The sequence below is a fragment of the Podarcis pityusensis genome, assembly GCF_964106645.2.
Source record: "Podarcis pityusensis genome assembly, chromosome: 2".
Classification (NCBI taxonomy): domain Eukaryota; kingdom Metazoa; phylum Chordata; class Lepidosauria; order Squamata; family Lacertidae; genus Podarcis; species Podarcis pityusensis.
This window is the reverse complement of record NC_138029.1, coordinates 107,806,047-107,828,757: the sequence shown is the minus strand read 5'-3', so window position 1 is coordinate 107,828,757 and position 22,711 is coordinate 107,806,047. Positions and strand designations below refer to the sequence as shown.

Here is a 22,711-nt window from a genome sequence, read left to right as displayed (position 1 = left end):
CATTTTCCTTTAAAGCCAAATAGGAACGCTTATCGCTTCTGTGCCCCACTCTCAATAGCAGGCAGAAATTATGCTCGTGAGGAGGGAAAGAGGACACAGAACATAGTTTTCCCACCTGCCAGGAGCACCGGCTCGTCATCTGATTCCGGCAATTGGAGGCATTTGCAGCTACGGCCTAGTCGCTTTGGCACATGCACCCATGTTAATGTGAGAGGAGAGGTTGCTGGGGCGGAAAGCAAAATAACGCAGGATGCATCATGCGGGAAATTGGTGCCTTGGGGGCCTGGAGGAGAAAAGCTGAAGCAGAATAATGGTTTGAGGGTACTGGTGCTGCTACCTTGTTAAAGCTGAGCAAGTTTTAGCTCGACCTGGATGGGAGATGGCAGCGGAGAGCCCCAGGTAAGCTTCTGTGAGCTTACTGAAGTGCCGTAAAACGTAAGTGTAACCGAGTAGATTAAAAAACTTATTTCTGAGATTCTGAAATTGGGCAATCAGTCTCTAATCAGCCGTAGTTATCTGCTGCTAGTAGTAGTAGTGCAATTTCGTAACCACTAGTAGATGGTGAATTTGGCCTTTTAAAAAAACATTTATGCCATATATTACCCACCCTTCCTCCAAGGAGTTTGTGGTAGCATGCATAGTTCTTCCCTGCCTTGTTTGGCCTCACGGTAACCCTGCAATATAGGCTATGTCTAGTTAGCTTGATAGCTGAGCAGGGTTTTTGAACCCTAGGCATCTTGTATAAGCCCTGACCAGGGGTAGGCAACCTAAGGCCTGGGGGCCAGATGCAGCCCAATCGCCTTCTCAATCCGGCCCACAGACGGTCCAGGAATCAGCGTGTTTTTACATGAGTAGAATGTGTCCTTTTATTTAAAATGCATCTCTGGTTTATTTGTGGGGCATAGGAATTCATTCACCCCCCCCAAAAAAATATAGGCCGGCCCACCACATGGTCTGAGGGATGGTGGACCGGCCCACAGCTGAAAAAGGTTGCTGACCCCTGATCTAGACTATAAGCTGCGCTTAGCCTCAGTTGGCTGTGTTTGGTCGTCATCTGCATGTGGGCAGGGTTGTGATGGGAACAAACCTATGTGAGCCTTTGACTGGCAACTCCCCTCTCCACTGCAAAGGGAACACTGGAAGCTTTCCTATCCTTTTCACATAAATCACCGCTTTGAACCCTACGCTATGGTTAATCTGAAGTGTGCTTTGTTGGACATGAGCCAGCTTCAAACTATGGGTTACAGTGGTACCTCGGGTTAAGAACTTAATTCGTTCCGGAGGTCCGTTCTTAACCTGAAACCGTTCTTAACCTGAGGTACCACTTTAGCTAATGGGGCCTTCCGCTGCCGCTGCGCGATTTCTGTTCTCATCCTGAAGCAAAGTTCTTAACCCGAGGTACTATTTCTGGTTTAGCGGAGTCTGTAACCTGAAGCGTCTGTAACCTGAGGTACCACTGTACAGTCATACCTCATGTTACGTCCACTTCATGTTACGTTCTTTCAGGTTACGTCCCGCGGCGACCCGGAAGTACTGGAAAAGGTTACTTCCGGGTTTCACCATTCGCGCATGCGCAGACGTGCAAAATGACGTCATGCGCAGAAGCGGCGAATCGCAACCCGCGTGTGCGCAGATGCACCACTGTGGGTTGTGTTCCTTTGCGAACGGGCCTCCGGAACGGATCCCTTTCACAACCAGAGGTACCGCTGTATAAAATTTGCTTGATTCAACCAACTCCAGTTAAGATTAACTGTGGTTTGGGGTACTAAACTGCTGTAGGCATCCGTCTGTCTCGAGAGACAATGGAGTTTGTCTCTGGAGGTGAAGTCGGACCTCTGTGTTAGCAGCTCTGAAGTGACCTCCCTGGGGCTAAAGCCTGGGCAGTGTGTCTGGAGGTCCTGGGCTGCCCAGACGACAAGACACCCACACCTCTCTTGGCCTTGCTAATGTGGTCCAAGCAGAGCAATGTGTTTGACGCCAGCTTAGCTGCAGGAGTTGCTGGAAGGAGGCATCTAAAGTGTCCTCCAACCATCTTGGAGACTCCATTCTGGATTCATGTAGAGTTTACTCCTTAGCCTTTTCTCCTCCCAAAGAGCTCCCTCAAGGCAGCATAGGATAAGAGTTTTCCTTTTTCTAGATGGGCTACCTTCTCAGGTTGGCAAGCCCCACCTGCCCCTTACTTCCCTCTGCAGCATATGCAGAAAACGCCTTCTTGACCATTGGACCCACTATTGGTCTTGTTGTAAATAAAAATATGCCCCTTTCCTATGTACGTGCAGTTATGAACATTACCATATATCTAGACCTCAAAATTCCTATCACAGTCCCATCCGCTTAATCCACCGGTGCCTGTCTTTGCATACAGGGGAAGTCCATTCATTGAGGGTTTGAGACCCATTGGCTACCCTCACCGGTCGAAGCCATTCCTGGGGTGCGGCCGCTGTCGCATGCTGACAGCTTCTATGAGCCACAGATGAGAGCTGAGGGGCAAGGTGTGGACAAAAGGTGAGAAAACTACCCCAGAAGGAGCACAACGTGTCTCCCACCAGAGGTGCTAAACAGGCTTAGTGAAGCGCTTGGCAAAAGAAAAGGTTATGTATGAAAAAGAAGCAAAACAGCAAGAAGAGAAGATTTGAGAAAATGAAAGCTGAAGGTTCTGAAAATTATGCAATTAAAAAACAGATTGAGATCTTGCAAGAATGATGATTCCTGATTGCCAACGCAGATTAGAAGCTGCACGTGCAGATCTTGCCCAGCTATTAGAAAATGGAAAAGAGTTGGAAGAAGCTGAAGAATATAAAGAAGCATGTTTGGTACTTGAGTCAATAAAATTAGAAGCCTAGATAGAGTAGTGAAAAATCAATGTACGCTTGGGTCCATTGTTACATTTTACTAATGTTTGACTACTTCTGTATTTCTTAAAGTAGTGTTCGGAATGATGATGTGCTCCATAATGAGCTCTCGGATTTGAGTGCTCTGTAGACTGATAGCTGTGGTCTTATATATACAGTGGTACCTCGGGTTACATACGCTTCAGGTTACATACACTTCAGGTTACAGACTCTGCTAACCCAGAAATAATACCTCGGGTTAAGAACTTTGCTTCAGAATGAGAACAGAAATCGCACGGCGGCGGCGCGGCGACAGCGGAAGGCCCCATTAACTAAAGTGGTGCTTCAGATTAAGAACAGTTTCAGGTTAAGAACGGACCTCCGGAACGAATTAAGTACGTAACCAGAGGTACCACTGTACTAGCCTTTTGTGCTCTTTCACTCTTGTCTGATGTTCCTAACCCTTCTTTTAGACTTTCTTAGCTTCTTTTGGATTCTTATGGATATATATATATATATATATATATATATATATACACACATACTCTGTTTTAACTCCTTTTAGTTTTTTTAAAAAAACAAAACAAAATGTGTAGTTTTTTTGTTTAGATTTTAAATGATTTTAAACGATTGCACCCTTCCCTCCTTATGCTGGTCTACGACCGTAATAAAGATTTGTTGTTGATGTGCTCAAATGATCTGTACCTTTTTTTTTAAAAAAAAGTTGTATTTTTATTTTGTATTTTGTGGTTTTATATCTTGATTTTATTCTGTGAACCACCTTGAGACCCCCGGGTTTAGGGCGGTATATAAATTCAATTAATAATAATACCTCTCCCCTAGCACCCCTAATTACAGTGGTACCTCGGGTTAAGTACTTAATTCGTTCTGGAGGTCCGTTCTTAACCTGAAACTGTTCTTAACCTGAAGCACCACTTTAGCTAATGGGGCCTCCTGCTGCTGCTGCGCCGCCGGAGCACGATTTCTGTTCTCATCCTGAAGCAAAGTTCTTAACCTGAAGCACTATTTCTGGGTTAGCAGAGTCTGTAACCTGAAGCGTCTGTAACCTGAAGTGTGTGTAACCCGAGGTACCACTGTAACTAAACTGTAGTTATCGAAAATGGTAGTGAAAGCTTCTGCACTCATGGCCATGCAGGGTGAGGACAGTGGGGATTGTGTGAGCCTGAAACATGCACAGGCTCATTCCCACTACAATAACCCAAGAGTGGGGAACCTTAGACCTGCATCCCAGTCTAGGCCTCTCTTATCAGACTCTCCATAGGCCACACCCCTGCATCATGCCCTCCTTTCATACTTTTTCCTGGGTCGGGACATGTCCTTGAATGTTGCGAACACCCTTTTGCTTGCTAGGATTGATGGAAATGTGTGCATGTAGAAACCTCTGACTTTGGTGTGGCTGGAATGTAGCCTCCTGCGAGGTAAAAGTCGCACCCATCCCTCTTTCTGCTTTTGCCTATGGCCCCACCCCTCACTACATCCAGACCCCAGAAGGGTCCCCCAGGAAAAAGGTTCCCCAAACCCTGCAAGAAGAAGAAAACATGTTTTATTGTTCTAGTTACAGGTAGGTAGCCATGTCGGTTTGTTGTAGTCGAAACAAAATAAAAAAATTCCAGTAGCACCTTAGAGACCAGCTAAGTGAGTTATTGGTATGAGCTTTCGTGTGCACGCACACTTCTTCAGATATGTTTTATTGTGACGTCTGGAGGCGGCCCGAAGCTGTAATGTCTCACCTCAGAAATGGCATTTCCTTTGGCTTCCTAAGGGCCCTTCACCATGCAAGGCGTTTACGTCCTCAAAATTGTCCCTGCATTGTTTCAGCTCCTGACGCCTCTTGATTTCCAACCGGAGGAGCTGGCGCCTTGTCAGCTCGGGCTGTCAGGTGGGGTTTCGCTTGAGTGCGACTTGAGAGGTATATGCCAGGCACTTCCGAGGCTGGAAGGAAGCCTTAATGCATAAAATGGACCGACACGAATGGAAACACCTGCCTCACCCACTGATTGGGTGCTGCATTTAGTGTAAAATGCTGTCGCTGCATTTAGTGTAAAAAACTAAGGGCAGGAAGGATACCTGTGACAGCAGATGATCTTCCAAGGGCCACCTGGCCAGTGCAGAGCTGCTGTCGCTATCTGTCCAGCATATGGCTTAAGGCAATGTACAGAGTATAATTTAAAAAATAGCTAAAGAACAATCAAAAACATAAAAAGTGGCAGAAAGTGAATTTAAGAACAAAGCAAAATGACCACCCATGTGACCAATCCTCATTTGTGACTGATCGCAAGTGCCAGATCATCTTGGGTATATACATATGTCCTGTGTTTGTGATTCTTAAAGCTCCCGTAGCTATTCTTTTTAATCCCTCCTCCTTTCTTGGCTTTGCCTTTAATGTGTGCCTGTACTTGTCCAATCCTCCCTCTCTCCCTCTTCCTCTCTGTCTCCTTAATGCAGAATTTTGATGTTAAGGAACTCAGGGCACAGAATTTCAAACAGCCCTAGCCCTCAAGTTTACAGCTGCAAATCCGACTGGCAGCTGTGAGCCTCCTTTGCTGGTCCATCACCCATTTCCAGATTGCTGAGGCTTTTTCATTTTTATAACATCTAAAACTACCTTCATTGTCACTAGCACGGGATTGCTTTATTTTTTAAAAATATGCTCCTTTACGTAGCTGTCTTTTTAAATAGAAAGTTAAGAAAAGAAAAATAAGGTGCTTTGGGTGGTTGTGGGTTTTTTTGAAAAAATGATGGTGGTGGTGGTTTTAAAGTGTTACTTGGGACACTGCTGAGCCAGGTTTGGTGACGTTGCTGGTTTTAATTTAGTTCTGGGTTGTTGTTTCTTTAATGAACGAAAGCTTCCCAGGGGGTGCAAAGATCCCCTCGCGATATAAGCACGATGTGCTGTTAAACATGTTCTTGCCGTAACTGCCTGCTGTGCCGCCATGCCAGGCTGTGGGCCTGGGACAGGTGGGGCCTGGGTAATTAAATGTCACGGCACCCCAAGGAACCTTCTTACACGGTCCTGTCTCCCGCCTTTCTCAAAAGTTTTACATAAACAGGGCACAACCCTGCTATTAGCGGGGCTTGTTCTGAGTTGTTCCCGAGGGATGGGTAAGGTGCTCTCTTTTGCACAGGTTTGTGGACAGGGGGCGGCTTCTGCGGAAAGATGCTGACTGGAGCCAAAATGGAGTGGTATTATTATTGTTATTCCACTTGCTGGAAGAAGGGATCTGATCTCCCTGGTGGGGAAAGATGGGGAGGGTGCCGTTTTAAGTGCAGCTGGCCCAGGGTGGGAGTTTGGCTTGCGTTCCCTGCAGTTCTCTCCCTCTCTGGCCTGGGTGCCAGGGAGTGACAGTTTACAGGCAGGCAGCCAAGCCCTGAATGGAGGAATGTGTGAGGCCTTCAGCTTTCACATGCTTTTATCAAGAGCGCAAAGAATAGCCTGGACTCAAGCTGCACCGCTCAGGTCAGAAGGAGAGAGGAATGTTCGTGTTAACCCATGAGGTGCCGGCCAGGAAGTGGCCAGCCAGGCCCTTGGGAACTGTGTTTGGGGCACCTTGGGCCTAAGGAGTTTGCCAATGAGGGGCATGCGTCTCTGATGTGGCGTTCTGCATTACACTGGCAGCCAAATACTGTAATGAAATTTGGGGCCCCATGACCACCACAGCGCTATAATACCTATTGAACAGTCATGGATTCTTCCTCCCCCCCCCTCCCCCAAAGAATCCTAGGAAATGTAGTTTTTTTTCTCAAGGGAGCTGAGAGCAGTTAAGAGAACTCTATTCCCCCCTGCTCCTGCCAACCTAGCAGTTCGAAAGCACATCAAAGTGCAAGTAGATAAATAGCTACCACTCCGGCAGGAAGGTAAACAGCGTTTCCGTGCGCTGCTCTGGTTCGCCAGAAGCGGCTTAGTCATGCTGGCCACATGACCCGGAAGCTGTACGCCGGCTCCCTGGGCCAGTAAAATGAGAGGAGCGCCGCAACTCCAGAGTCGGCCACGACTGGACCTAATGGTCAGGGGTCCCTTTACCTTTACCTTTATTCCCTTCAGAGCTGCTCAGATGGGTTCTTGCTTCCCTCCTCTCTGTCCCCCCCCCCCATTTTGTTGCATGGCGAAGAAGAAGAAGAAGAAGAAGAAGAGTTTGGATTTGATATCCCGCCTTTCACTCCCCTTCAGGAGTCTCAAAGCGGCTAACAATCTCCTTTCCCTTCCTCCCCCACAACAAACACTCTGTGAGGTGAGTGGGGCTGAGAGACTTCAGAGAAGTGTGACTGGCCCAAGGTCACCCAGCAGCTGCATGTGGAGGAGCGGAGACGCGAACCCGGTTCCCCAGATTACGTGACTACCGCTCTTAACCACTACACCACACTGGCACCACACGAACCATGTTTTGTAACACTTCCTGCAAGAACTTGCATGTGTTTTTATATTCTGTGTGGCTCTTTGCTCACCTTAAGTGCAAGGCAAAAGTTTTTATAAGACAGATCATTGCAAGTACCTGCAGTCCATTAGGGTAGCTTGTGGCCTGTTTTTACAAAGATCCACAAGACCACCCAACGATGCTTGCCTCCCAGGAAAAGGAAACTGCCTGTGTCACCTGGATTTCCTAGAGAAGGTGAAAGTTCTCCAGCACAAACAAAACCTTCCTGCCTCCAAAGCCCAGGGCTTTGACTTGCCACACATCTCCAGCAGTGCTATGAATCTTTAATATCCATGCATATATATATTTTTTGGTAAAAGATGTTATATAATTTTCTTTTTAGGACAAGAAACAGAGATGTTGGCCAGCCTCAAACGCACACAGCATTACCTCCGGTCTCTCAGTTATCCTCCTCTTTTTCAAATATCCTAAAATGTTTTAACTAAGACCCATGTGGCACCTTAAAGAGGAAGAAAGTTGTGGTGGAAGGAACATTTGAGGTTTGAGGCCACAACTCATATATTTTTAATGTATGTGCAGCACTTACCAAGTTTTAGGCGCTTGTGTCAGTGTTAAATAACAGCAGCAGCATAGGAACTTTCAGAGCATTCATGTGCCAATTAATTCTGCTCCCCCGGCCATAAATTTACCCCCAACATGCAAAAATGAGAAAGGCAATTTCGCCCTCTTTTATATCCAAGCGCCTTCCTCAGTTTGACCCGAACCCTAGGATTTTTGAATGTTTACTGCAGCACAAACAAAACAGACATGGCAACAGCATGCACAATATCCCATGGAGAAAAATGTTACGTTGTATGTGTGGATAAGATGATAGGCATCAGAAAATAACAGGTGCAAGTCAGGCGATGTGGGAAGGGGAAAAAAATGACAGAATGGTGGAGAATCGATTGGGAGCATGGGATGACATGAGCACAATTTATATCCCTTCTTCCAAGGAGCTCATATCCAGTTTTCCCCACCAACAGCAACTCAGTGAAGTAGGTTAGGCTGAGAGACAGTGACTGGCCCAGAACTCTATCCCTTTTATCGTAGATGCACAGTTCAAACAGTAAGAAGATCACCAAATTCCAGCTGCACATTTGAACTTGATTTGAAGCTCTCGTGAAACAAACCCCTTCGTCCCTGAAAAGATTGGACTTTGGGGGATAAGGAGAGTGTGGGTGGGTTGGGGGGTAATGCATTGAAAAGTGTGGGATGACACTTGACGGCAAGGGGGTTAAACCCTCCCACAAACAAAAAAGGATGGATGCTCATTAAATAGGCATCATCATCTAAGCAAAAATAAATCGGGACAAATATTTGTTGAACAGGTCATCTGGACATGGCTAACTAGCATTTTCCTGCTAGTGCCCTGCCATCTCACATACTGGAGTGCTCATTCCTCAAAGAGTTGTGGTTGTTTTTTTAAAAAAAGTCAAGCAGGTTATATATTTTTGTTGTTGTTTAGTTGTGTCCAAATCTTCTTGACCCCATGGACCAGAGCACGCCAGGCACTCCTGTCTTCCACTGCCTCCCGCAGTTTGGTCAAACTCATGCTGGTAGCTTCGAGAACACTAACCAACCATCTCGTCCTCTGTCGTCCCCTTCTCCTTGTGCCCTCCATCTTTCCCAACGTCAGGGTCTTTTCCAGGGAGTCTTCTCTTCTCGTGAGGTGGCCAAAGTATTGGAGCCTCAGCTTCAGGGTCTGTCCTTCCAGTGAGCACTCAGGGCTGATTTCCTTCAGAATGGATAGGTTTGATCTTCTTGCAGTCCATGGGACTTTCAAGAGTTTCCTCCAGCACCATAATTCAAAAGCATAGATTCTTCGACAATCAGCCTTCTTTATGGTCCTGCTCTCACTTCCATACATCACTACTGGGAAAACCATAGCTTTAACTATACGGACCTTTGTCGGCAAGGTGATGGCTCTGCTTTTTAAGATGCTGTCTAGGTTTGTCATCGCTTTTCAGGTTATGTATTACCTCAGTGTTATCTCCCTGGCACTTTCCCTTCCATTTGTACAGCTGGGTAAATTGAGAGAGAACAAAGTGCCTGGTGTTCAGTGGCATGAATACATAAGACAAGCCTGCTGGATCAGGCCAGTGGCCTACCTAGTCCAGCGTCCTGTTCTCACAGGGGCTGACCAGTTGTCTGTGGGAAATGTACACTCAGGACCTGAGCACAAGAGCTCTCACTCCTCCAGCAACTGTGGAGGCAGAGCATATAAACATTATGCGTGTGTGCATGTGTTTGAATGTTGTGTGGTCTGCATGCATAGTACAGTGGTACCTTTGGTTCGTTAAAAACTTAATTTGTTCTGGAGGTCCGTTCTTAACTTGAAACTGTTCTTAACCTGAAGTACCACTTTAGCTAATCAGGCCTCCCGCTGCTGCCACACAATTTCTCTTTTCATCCTGAAGTAATGTTCTTAACCTGAGGTACTATTTCTGGGTTAGCAGAGTCTGTAACCTGAAGCGTCTGTAGCCCGAGGTACCACTGTACCTGCTTGTGCATGTGTGTTTGTGGGTGAGAGGACACAGTTTACTTTGGCCACAGCATCCTGCGTCTGCCTGCCTGCCTGGATGCAACCCTTCAGCCATAAATGTTGGCTACCTTTGCCCTGCAGGCACAACTACCACCAGCAGCAATCTGGTTGGCCGTTGTGTGAAGAGAACGCTGGACTAGATGGCCTGTGGCCTCATCCTGCAGAGCTCTCCTTATGTTCTTAAAATGTTTGTCATGCTTGTGCCAGGGGAAAACTGCCCTCTTTGCCTGGACATTTTAATGTTATTACAAATCCCATCGGTGCTGCAAGTGGAGAACTCAAGTTGCGGCTCGCTGGATATTTTTTAAGGCGTGCTTTATTTTGACCTCCTTTCTGTTGCTTTGGTTTTATGGTGGCATGGTATTATTATGAACTGCCTTTGGATCATGTGACAGAGGGCAGGCTAGAGCATCTCTTACAAATAAATAAAACAAAAATAGCTAGTAGTGGTGGTTGATACACTTAACCTTCCCCAAGAATTTATCTCCTTTTAAACCTGTCCGAGGCAGAGACTGTCAACACATCTTTGTGGAAGTGTATTCCGTAAATCAAATAAATGGGTATGGCGCTACATTCAGAAGAGGCAACAGGAGGCATTTCCTTACATATTGGCCCTATCTACACTATAGTTTTAAAGCAGGATCATACCACTTTAAACAGGCATGGCTTCCCCCACCCCACCGCAATGGAGGTTTTTAATGTTTGATGCTTTATTGTGTTTTTATATTTTGCTGGAAGCCGCCCAGTGTGACTGGGACAACCTATTATTATCATCATCATCACTCTTCCCAACAACTCTCTGCACCCTTCACAAACCACAGGAGTCTCTGGGGGAAAGCCTTACGGTCTTCAAATAAAAACATCTTGGAGATCCTGGGCCACAGGGAGGTTAGGCTGGCCTCAACCAGAGCCAGGGCCTTTTCGGCCATGGCCCCGATCTGGTGGAACGCTCTGTCACAAGAAACTAGGGCCCTGCGGGACTTGACATTTTTCCGTAGGGCCTGCAAGACAGAGCTGTTCCACCAGGCCTTTGGCCAAGGCACAGTCTGACCCCCCTCCTTTGGTAATCCTCACAGAACTCTAGCCCAATGGTTGCAATTAATTTGATTTTGAATTGGTTTTAGAATGCATTTCAATCAATTGATTGTGATTTTATGTAAATTGTGTTACTTTTATAGTTGTTAGCGGCTCTGAGCCTGGCTTCGGCTGGGGAGGGTGGGATATAAATAAAAATTTATTATTATTATTAGTAGTAGTAGTAGTAGTAGTAGTACAATACTGCTTTAAACATATAGTGTAGAGAGATGCAATGTTTGAAGACATGTCTGTTCCTAATCGTATGGCCAAACCCAATGAATGGCTCTGATCTCTTAATATTATGATCAGCTGTTTCTGGTTGTGCTCTATTCTAGCCAATGCTTGGTTAGTGTATACGTGTGTGTGTGTGTGTGTGTGTGTGCGTGTGTGTGTGTGTAAGGAGTGGAGTTATTCCCACAAATCCCCAAATTTGCAGGCGGGTGGGTGGATGGGGGTGGGCAGAGGTGCCCATTGCTGCAGCCTCTTCAGCTTTGCTCACTGGACTGGGAGAAATTTGAGCTAATGGACACTGGGCAGAGCTTGTTAGCCAAGGTTGGTTTGCATCATTGTTCATTCAGCTGCCTCCTTCATTGAGGTGTTTTGTGAGAAGGCCCTTTGTCTCTCTGGAGGAGGGGTGTGGGGGGGGGGTATAAGCTGCAGAAGAACTTCCTACCCGGAGGCAGGCAGGCGGAGAGCAGGCTTAGATGCCAGGGTGTGAAATGCCTGCCTGGGCCTATTGGAACGCAACTCCTTCTCCGCTGGAAATAACTTGCCCATGTTGTCAGTTGGGAAGCTGGCATTTTGCGCTAATTGCTCATATCACAGATGGTTTCGAGGGCTCTTCGGCCACCTGCCAGGGAGTCGGCATTGTAAGAGGAACGTTTTGCGAGCTAGAACTGCAAGTCACATTCTTCTGGGCGTAAAAAGAAGAGGGGAAAATTCAGGTAACGGATCCTCTCCTGGCTGTTGTCTGATTTTCTTTTTTGCAAAGGTGCCGAGAAAACCACTTTAATTCAATCCAAAGATACTTGCAGCTTTTCTGTGCTACAGAAGAGCACGGGTTTTAATAACGTTTGCCAGAAGCTCCTGGGAGAACCGTTGGGAGATCCCTAACAGAATTCTCAGCACCCTTAACAAATGCCTTATTTTATTTTATTTTATTTTATTTTATTAACACTTTGAAATCAAGCCTTTCGGCTTGGCCCTTCATTCAAGTATGCTGGCAATCCAGATCAGCTTTCGAAATGCTGAGCTTGCTAGATCAAAACTATATGTGTGTGTGTGTGTGTGTGTGTGTGTGTGTGTGTTCCCCACAGCTCAGTTCCCTGGAAGCGAATTTAAACAAGCTTTTGCAAAACTTGGCTTTTGAACCATGAATTTCCTTGGAAACTTATCTGAGGAGGAGGAAGGATGCCACAATTCGAAGGTTATTAATGGTTGATAAGTTTCGCTGAAAAGCAAGTTGCTTGGTGATTTATTTAGTTATTTCATAACATTTATACGCTGCTTGATCGTAGAAAAACCCCTCAAGGCGGTTTACGAAAAAGATTGTGATTATGATAAAATTGCTTGCTGCTGCTGCTACTTTCGCCAGAATTTGTAACTGCAATGTGGCTATCTGGAACAGTTTTGCTTGCAGCTGCTGCTGCAAAAGTATTTTATTCCCCTTTCCACCTCCCTAACTTCTCCCGGCTTCCCCTACCCCATGCCAATTCTGAGCCCAACACAGATAGCAATGCAGAAGACTGTTGTGTGTATTCTAGAGTGCTCTCTCAGTTCCTGCCAGGTGGTTTAATAGGCCTGGCCACAGTGGCCTGCATGAACGCACCGTGCATCCCAGAACATGCCCCCAGAATCCTTTGCAACGTGCTGGAGTCAGTGTGGTCGATGCTTCATCAGACAAAATGGTGTGAAAAGCTTTCCCTGACCTGGAAAACTGCGAACCTTAATGGTTGATCAGCCCTATCACAAATAAGAGTTGAAGAATTAACATGCTTGCTCCACCGCACCCCTTCAACCAGTTGTGTGTCTCAATTCTCCCTTGGGCACTGTGAGGAAACACCTGTCTGTTGTGGGACCCTAGCACAAAGTGGGGTGGGGCAGTGTGAGCCCCAACCTGGGTGAAACTCCATCTTCACGAGTATCTAGAGAGGCTCAGGAGAAAAGTGGCTGAGTGGGTCGGGCTGGAAACCCCATCCCAGGCTGCCACAGCTTTCTGGGAGATTAACTCGCAGGCAGAGACGTTACTCACCAATCAGGAATGCAGCTCTCTTTTTCCTTAATGAGAACAAAACATTTTTATTCCTGTTAGTTAAAAAGGAAGCGAGGGCTACTGTCAGTCACCATGCCAACAGAATCTCCCACCCCCTCTGCCCCCAGGGGGTGATGGGTGTCTTCTGTCTCCATCCTTGTTTGGAAAGGTGAAGCAGACAAGCCAAAACTTGACAAACTGGCAAGGGAAGGCGGTTTCCATGCAGCGATTGTCTAGCTGTTGCATAGACCAGCTAGGCTCACACAGCGTTACAGTGCGACCTCCAAGCTTCCCTGCAAAGGACTTGCTCCTGGCCGGCGCCGGAATTGGTGTAAGATCACCAGCATCCTCTTGCGCTATGAGCTTTGAGCCTAAGAATTGCCTTTGCTGGGTGACATGAATGCAAGAAGAGCTCTGCTGGATCAGGTCAAAGGTCCATCTGGCCAGCATCCTGTTTCCTTCAGTGGCCAGGCAGATGTTTCTGGGAAGCTGATGGGAAGAAAAGCACAGGAACATAGGAAGCTTATTCTGAGTCAGACCAACTGGTCAGTCCAACTCAGTATTATGGACACTGACTGACAGTGGCTCTCTGGGGTTCCAACCAAGGGACATTCATAGTCCTACCTGGGACCTTTCATCTGCAAAGCAGGGGCTGTACCACATGCTGCCAAGCCATCCCGATTTAAGCAGGACATCCCAGAATTACAGAAGTCATCCCAGCTTCTGGTTGGATCCCAGAATGTCCTGTTTTTTTGGTCTGGCACTCTGGCGTGTTGTCAGCAGAGCATCCCAATTTGGATCACCTGGATTTTGTAGGGTATGCTGTCGATGAGCTGTTGTTGTTTAGTCGTTTAGTCGTGTCCGACTCTTCGTGACCCCATGGACCAGAGCATACCAGGCACTCCTGTCTTCCACTGCCTCCCGCAGTTTGGTCAAACTCATGCTGGTAGCTTCAAGAACACTGTCCCACCATCTCGTCCTCTGTCGTCCCCTTTCCTTGTGCCCTCCATCTTTCCCAACATCAGGGTCTTTTCCAGGGAGTCTTCTCTTCTCATGAGGTGGCCAAAGTATTGGAGCCTCAGCTGCACCCCTATAAATGCAAACCCAGCATGTCCCCTGCTGTTGGTCCCTAGTATGTGCTGCTCAGAGGCATATTGTCCCTGAACTTGGAGGACCCATTGGCAATGATGACAAATTGAATTACTTTTTGCAGCTGTGTATTTAACAACTGGGAAACCAAGGCAACCAGGAATTCAAGGTAGTTGAGTGGGTGGTAGTGGGGGGACCAGAAAGCCTATCCTCCTCCTCCTCTGTGCCAGCCACAGAGCCCATAATGACCAGCAGAACTTGTGGAGGAGGGGTGGATCATTCTTTCTCTCCTGGGTGGAATTTTTTTTATCTCCCCTGCCCCTTTCCTCTTTTACAAGTCTGCTAAGGGGCTAGCAGACTGTATTCTTACTTTGGCTGCTACTCTTAACATGGAAATGCAGGCTAGTAAATGTCTTTGCAGGCTAGTAACTTGGGTGAACTTATTTACAAGCCACCAGCAGGCCTCTTCTGCATTACTTTGTCTGGCACATTTTAAAGCTATCTGAGTCATCGCCATAACCTGCGGCCATAAATTTTATAAGTTAGTTATATGTTGTGCTCTTCTTCTGTTTTACGGTTAATATTCATGTTCTGGGATCACAACGTTGCTCTGATGTAAGGTATATGTATGCCCGCATGTGTGTGCATGGGGTCCTTGGTTGGCCATTCATTAATTCATTATCGCATCACCCTACTGTTCGTTCCTAGCATCCAGCAATTCTTAGTGTGCGTCCATTAAGAATTTGCAGTAGAGGACTGTGGAGTGGCGTTGCGGCGTTCACCTGACCTCTAGTTGCCTGTGTCACTGCTGTGTAACAAAACAGAGAGGGAAAGGGGTGAGGTTGGTGGAATGCAAATGCACCAGAGGGAACATTAGATTGGTTCTGCTGGTGTGTTTGCACTGTGCCAACCTTCCATTCTCTGCCCTGGCTGCAGTGATGCAGGCAAAGGGAGGTCAGGTCAGTGCCACTGCCCCATCCGGCCATCCACTGCTGTTCATTTGCTTGATGATTGAGAGGTCCATATTCTGTGAATATGGTTGATCGCTCCTGAAAGCTTATGTTCCTGTTTTGGAGTCAATATTATGCTGCAGTACTGCATTGACGGAAGGTGTGCGGTCCTTCATTTATTTATTACAGTCCCCCCCCCCCACCTTTCCAAGGACTCAGGTTGTGATGAGTGTTGCCACCGCCCCATCATGCCCTAAGCACACATATGGAAAGAACAAGTTCCTACATTTAGGCCCAACGTTTCTAAATTTTTTTTATCGAATTCTAAATTATATTACATATAATATTGTACTGTTGAGAGTGTATTAACTTATGGTCTGTGTGTGCGGTTTGGGAGCTGCACGCTCAGGGAAAAAACAATGCTGTCCAAGGTTGTAAAGACTGTGGAGAGAATAATTGGGTGCACTCTCCCACTTTGGATCAAATCTATGCTTCCAGGAGTCATAAGAAAGCTGCAGAGATAGTGCAGGATAGTACGCACCCTGGAAATGATCTCTTTCAGCTTCTGCCTTCTGGAAGAAGGTACAGGGTTATAAAGACTAGGACTAGCCACCTGAGAAACAGTTTCTATCCAAATGCGATTTTGGTTTTAAACGCAGTGTAAGGTAGTCTCTGTGGGAGTATATTGTATTTAATTATGGGGTATCAGAGTTTTTAGGGGGTTAACTAGGCTGGGATAGCAGGCTTGTTGGTTTTTGAACATATGATGTAGATTTTTTCAATTTCGTTCTGTATGGGACAACGGCAATAAATATCATCGTATTAAAAAAAAACAAAGAGTGCAGAACGAATTCAGGAAGAAGACAATATTGCATCATAAACAAGCATCTTCTGATGAGACATAGAGGACAAAAGAATTATTGTAAAGGGAAGGATCAGTCTGGTATTAGATCTAGCTCCAGCTGACCATTTTTTTCTGTTTTGGCAGGGAGCGAGGCGGCTTTCTATTGACACCAGTTGTTGTCATGTGTTGAATAAAAGGATACCAATCAATGATAAAGCAGCCCGTGCTTCTCCGTCCCTGAGCTTTTTTAACACAACTAGTCAACTGTTCGGAGACTACAGTGGTCCAAACTCTTAATGTCCCATGCATCTAAAGAAATATATAGGCCCAAGGTTACTTGCATTTGCTTTGCTTGGGATGAGACATTCTCGTTGTGTTTTCTTTACAGCTTGAGGTGCATTGACTGAGAAGAGAAATGAAGCCCAGGCAGTCCAGATGGTAAGTAAAAGGGGTCACGATTCCATGCTGTACTACTGAGGAGCAAGTCGTGGACCAGAGGCCAGGGAGGGCGAGACTCTGGATGATGCGCTTGGCCCAGAATGAGAATTGCCCCATTTGTAGGCAATCAAAGTGGGTGTTGGGCAGGAGTGGCTTGTTAAGTTTGGGCTCCTGAGGTGAAATGAGAAGGTACCACCCCCCACTGAAGCCTCACTTACTGGAAGCCACTGAAGCCGCTTCTCTTCTTCACTTTTTGGGAGGTGGGACACAGAAGTGCCCCTTGGATTCTGCTTCCTGAGGCGGCTGCCTCAGTCTGCCTCATGGGCGGGTTGGCCCTGGTGTTGGGCAATGTATGGTTTTGATCTATAGGCTACTTTTAAAATGAGGCTGCATTTTAAATTGCATTTTAACCTGTACAGTGGTACCTCAGGTTAAGTACTGTATTTTTCGCTCTATAAGACGCACCAGACCACAAGACGCACCTAGTTTTTGGAGGAGGAAAACAAGAAAAAAAAAATATTCTGAATCTCAGAAGCCAGAACAACAAGAGGGATCGCTGAGCAGCGAAAGCAGCGATCCCTCTTGCTGTTCTGGCTTCTGGGATAGCTGCGCAGCCTGCATTCGCTCCATAAGACGCACAAACATTTCCCCTTACTTTTTAGGAGGGAAAAGGTGAGTCTTATAGAGCAAAAACTACGGTACTTAATTCGTTCCAGAGGTCTGTACTTAACCTGAAACTATTCTTAACCTGAAGCACCACTTTAGCTAATGGGGCCTCCTGCTGCCGCCATGCCGCTGGAACACGATTTCTGTTCTCATCCTGAAGCAAAGTTCTTAACCCGAGGTACTATTTCTGGGTTAGCGGAGTCTGTAACCTGAAGTGTATGTAACCCGAGGTACCGCTGTATTTTAAATTGTTTTTTTCAAAAAACAAAAAACATAAATATGTTTTTACTGTACTTTTAATGGTGTTAGCTGCCCTGAGCCCGGCTCTGGCCGGGGAGGGCAGGGTATAAATAAAAATTATTATTATTATTATCATTATTAGGGGTGGCAGGAGTAGCCACAACTGCATGATGCAAGCTCAGAATTTTTTACATCGCTGGATTGCAACCTAGCAAACCTAGACACGTGTGGTTTTTGCTTTCTTCGTAGGAGGGAGGTTTATGCACGTTGTATACTGACCAGTAGGAGATTAAGTTTACCAGCCAACCCTCCCACCCCCTGTTTTCTTTCCTAAAGGTTGCCTGAACCCCAGGTATCCCACTCGTTTCTGGCTGCAGCTCTAAGCTATTTACCAGCAGACTTTCAGCTGCTGCCCTTGCATCGATTGTGGACTCCTGCCAGAACTTGCCTATAGGACTCAGGTAAGTTTGCTCTGAGATGTATAACGTGCATGCAGCCCACTGTGCAGAGGTGACCAAAAATTGCAAGGCCGCATGTCGAGTTTTTGCAGGTGAAGAAAGTTCCTGCCATTCTGGAGAACAAATCACTATCCTCTCATAATTCTTGGTGACTAATCGGGCACCCACGCTCCTCGTTGTACCTTGACTGTAGAGATCCTGGTGTTCAAAGCCTAATTGGGTGTTTCTGGTTGAACTCTACTGTCCCCTTGATGGTGACATCATCCGTATTGGAACTCTGTTTGTAACATGGTTGTGCTGCTGTTGGGTAGCAAAAGAAAAGGAATTCTGGTGGCTTCCTCCTGGTCGTCCTGTAAACCATGGTTTGGATGACTGAGAATGAGTCAAACCATAGTTTGCTGTGGTGTTTGAATGTTGCAAACTTTGGTTTGATCAAACCATGGTAGTTTGAGCTAAACAGGAAACAACACATTAAGCTGTGCATGTGAAGGAGGGAGAAGGGGGCACGTGGGCCATGATAATTGCTCCTGATTCTTTTAAACTATGGTGTGAAGGATCATTTGAATACCACCATTCTGTACATGTACAGAATAAGAGAAGCTGCGCATAGCCTGACCACCATAGTTCATGTGGTGGTAACCTCAAAACTGGATTACTGCAATTCACTCTATGTAGATCTGGCCTTGGGCCTGTTTTGGAAGCTCCAGCTGGTGCACAGTGCTATAGCCAGACTGCTGATGGGGGCATTTGGTTGACAATATGTGACACCATTGTTAAAAGGTCTGCACTGGCTACCCTTCTAGTACTGTAGTCTGCTAAGAGTTGTTAGGAGACATTCTCAGAGTGATTTAACCAGGCACCCCCAAACTCTGCCCTCCAGATGTTTTGGGACTACAATTCCCATCATCCCTGACCATTGGTCCTGTTAGCTAGGGATGATGGGAATTGTAGTCCCAAAACATCTGGAGGGCGAAGGTTGGGGATGCCTGCTGCAAGGGGAATAGGGCTCTCCTAACAACCCTCAGCATCCTTAGCAGACTACAGCTCCCAGAATTCCTTGGGGGACGCCATGACGCTTTGAAGTGGCATCACCGTGCTTAAAACGTATGATATGAACACGGACCAAGATAAACAAAAGAGCAATTTAAGAAACAGGCAAGAACACGGAGCGGAAGCAACTGCTGACCAGCAGCCTCTTCCTACTTCCTTAAGGAGAGCTGATTGGCAGCTGCGCAGGATGCAGCTGGCTCGTAATAGCCGTGACTCGTACCCCACAGCAGGCTGCCACTTTTGTTGGAAGTGTCATTCTGGAGTCCTCAGCTGGGCAGCCTGAATAAGGGCAGAGCTCAGCCGCCCCAGGGCTATGGGCCAAAGACACCTGAGGCAGGAGCCTGGATGGATAGCCACCTGGGAGCTTCCTGTGGGCTGCTGAGAGTGTGGGAGAAAGGCAGGAAGTAAGTGCTTAGCGTGGCTGAAATTGATTGCCTCTATGTGAACTATTCATTTCTTAACCTGCTGGGTTCCGATGTCGGCTATGCTATGTTTTGTATTTTTATTATAAGCATCCTTGAATGCATTTTATGCAAGAAAGCTGCAAGTGCAATAAATGAAATAAAGACAATTACCAGAGGTTAAAACGGGAGTTCCTAAAGTGGTCCGTGGACCAGATGTGGTCCATGAGCTTCATTCAGGTGGTCTGTGGCATGCCTGCATGAAATGCTCATGTTGGTTTTTAATAGTATTTTCATTTCTTCTTCTTTTCTTTACCTTGGGTTTTATTGCATCGCAGATCTGTGGAATGCAAATTGTAAGGCGATATGAAAAATTAAAAAGCAATACAAATGCAATTGCAAATCATACAGCATCTAGCACAGTGAATTAAGGTTGCTGCAACAGGAGGAAAAATCATTAAGTGGTCTACCAAGACCCTCAGCATTTTGGATTAAAGCTTCTGGACCACACAGCACTTACCTGGGACAAAGACCCGCTGAGCATACAGGAACTTACTTCTGAGTAAACATGTATAGGCTTGCACTCTTTAAGTCCCACTAAAGCCAGTGGAGCTTACTTCTGAGTAGACATGCGTTGAATCGTGCTGGGTGTGAACCCTAATAGGTAAAGGTAAAGGGACCCCTGACTGTTAGGTCCAGTTACGGACGACTCTGGGGTTGCAGCGCTCATCTCACTCTATAGGCCGAGGGAGCCAGTGTACAGCTTCTGGGTCATGTGGCCAGCATGACTAAGCCGCTTCTGGCGAACCAGAGCAGCACACAGAAACGCCGTTTACCTTCCCGCTGGAGTGGTACCTATTTATCTACTTGCACTTTGATGTGCTTTCGAACTGCTAGGTTGGCAGGAGCAGGGACCGAGCAACGGGAGCTCACCCCGTCACGGGGATTCGAACCGGCAACCTTCTGATCAGCAAGTCCTACGCTCTGTGGTTTAACCCACAGCGCCACCCACTTCCCTGTGAACCCTAATAGGTGATAGCAATTGCTTTGAATGCCGATTTAGTCTACTCCTTTTGCCTTGTGTTTCGCTCTTTTTGAATATCACAAATTTATTGTCATTCAACTTTAATTTGGTGCCGCTACTGATATATATGGTATTTTATAATGCTCTTTTTGCGAGCCACATTGAACCTCGTCTTGGGGAAAAGGCAGGATGCAAATACATTAAATGATAATATTTAATAGTAATTTGTGCTGTTAGTTTTTAGGCAGCAATGGGAGAGGGACGTACCTAAGGCCCACACGTGTCAAGTGAAGTGAAGTGCATGACTTTGTCTCCTTAGTCTAGGACAAGATTAGGAGGCCCAGGTTCAAAACAGGAGAGGGCTGCTGCACCTTTTTTTTGTTGCGTGGAAATGGGAGTTTCGGCTTGTCATACATTAAACGCCAGGACCCAGCTATTAAAGGTGCAGGAGCACCTGTTCCCATGTGTCCACCTTAATCAGGCCGCCTCCAGCTATTACCCTCTGCTATGACTGGGCTCTTGGTCAGACAGCTGAGCTTAGATAAAAGAGAGGCCTGGAAATTTTGATGAAAAGCTTCTGAGTGGGTGTCTGTATAAAGGGGAAGTAAAAGCATCAAGACTGTTTAGTCTGCAATGCAGAAGAGGATGAGATGAGGTAGCAGTGTTGTTTTAATTTTTTTTCTGTTGTCTGACTATTCACACTTTTGCAGGATACAGGATGTGTCCCTGTATCATTTACAGATCAGCTGCAGGTTCAGGGGAAGGTGGTGATAATTTCTGAGCATACTTCTGCTAGGGTTTAAGCCTCACCTTTCCCAGTCTTCTGTTCACCTCTAGCCACCTGCTTTATGGGTGAATAGAAGGTAGATCAGTATCTTAAGTACATTGGCAAGGATTTCTTACGCCCATTTGTTCAACAGTAACAGCAACAAAAGAGCCCCCTAAATAAGCTGGTGATTGGGGGGTGGGAAAACGGGTGTGCTTTTATTTTTGTGGAAGGACTGTGAGTGCAGTTGGGGTTTTGGTACTTGAAACAATTCCTCGGGCTCAGAATTCCTTAATTCTACCTTGTTGTCTTTGGCACCAGTTGGTGGATCTTGGCATTCTGGTAGAAAACAACAACAAAGTAGATCCCACAAGAAGTTCGCCCTCTCTCGTTTCACATGATGAAAGAGAGCCTTCCAGCAAACTCATTGTAGAACCGTGCCTTAAGTTCCCCCTTTATTCAGATGATCAGACTGGGTATTCCAGAGCATAGAGGCAAGAAAGGAATTGGACTTTGTGGGCCTTTCTAGGCAATGGTTTCCTATGGTTGTTTGGTTGTTTTGACAGTATCTGTACTACTACTTCTTCTTTGGCGATCACTTGTAGCCGAATAAGATTGTCTTCCATAAACACAGTTTTAACAATGAGTCCGTAAGTGACTGTGGAGGCCAGTTCTGGATCAACACATCCTTCCACAGTGGGGACATAGGTTTCCTGGTGGAAGTTGATCACGGTGAGGGTTTGCCAAGCGTGCCTTCCTCTTAGCACGTTTCTCCCTTTCGTCCTGAGTTCGAGCCTCTTCAAATCCCATGACACGTTTGGTAAAGGCTGTTGCCCAATTGGAGCGCTCACAGGCCAGCGTTTCCCAGTTGTCGGTGTTTATACTACAAGCACCCGTACTCCTGCCCTCAACTCCAGCATTGCCCAACTCCAGTTTTTAGAACCATGAATGAACTTAACTACTGTTCCACCAGAAAATGGCATCCGTGGTGATGGTGAACGATTTCTGGAATGTGATTTATACAAGTGTTGTGGAGGTCTGTCTCCACTCTTTGGAGTCTGAATACTAGGTGCTGGGATTCACAGGTGGGCGGGTTGCTGTTGTGCTCATGTCCAGCGTTGCAGGCTTTCTGGCTGGGTCAGCGTTAGGAACCTAGGAAGCTGCCTTTCTACTGAGCCTTTCTCCATCCACCTCAGTAATGCGTACGCAAAACTGGTAGCGTCTCTCCAGGATTTTAGGCAGAGGTTTCTCCCAGTCCTATCTGGAATGGAACCCAGGACCTTCTGAGTGCAAAACAGATGCTCAACCAATGAGCTACATCCTTTCCCCGGTGCCATGTTGCCATGTCTGCTCTGGACCACATGGGTGGAAGGGGAAGCAGAGGGCAAAAATGCCAGACCTCTTGCAGCTCCTCTTCAAGCCAAAAATGGTCAGAGCAAAAACAGATGAAGAAGAAGAAGGGCTGTCCCAGGTTGGGTGGGCTAATTAATACATCAAAAGCCCAGAGACCAAAAGCAAAACACCCCAGTAAAAAGCAGTTTGATGAGAGGGTTAGAAGAAGAAACGCTCAGACGTTTGCATTGGTTGCGGGACTATAACCCTGCTAAATTAGGCAGTTCTTCATTTCGGTTTGTTGTTGTTTTTCCTT

General features: G+C 46.5%; 1 protein-coding gene and 1 long non-coding RNA gene across 4 annotated transcripts in view; one reads left to right on the top strand and one right to left on the bottom strand.

Annotated features, from left to right (window-relative positions):
- LOC308470279 overlaps positions 1–22,711 on the bottom strand; it is a 350,106-nt gene that overhangs the window by 109,950 nt on the left and 217,445 nt on the right. The window lies entirely within an intron of this gene.
- The window catches only part of PLXNB1 (plexin B1), a 139,372-nt gene that overhangs the window by 14,455 nt on the left and 102,206 nt on the right, over positions 1–22,711 (top strand). Inside the window, exons 1-3 of one of the 3 annotated variants that reach the window (XM_080991548.1) lie at positions 11,612–11,830; positions 16,409–16,458; positions 17,701–17,825. Coding sequence is in view for 1 of the 3 variants with exons in the window: in XM_080991546.1 (XP_080847672.1) it covers positions 19,218–19,276 (59 nt within the window). In the remaining 2 variants the exon portion in view is untranslated. Of the gene's footprint in view, positions 1–11,611; positions 11,831–16,408; positions 16,459–17,700; positions 17,826–19,215; positions 19,277–22,711 lie in introns of those variants that run through there. The other 2 variants (XM_080991547.1, XM_080991546.1) reach the window with 2 other exon arrangements.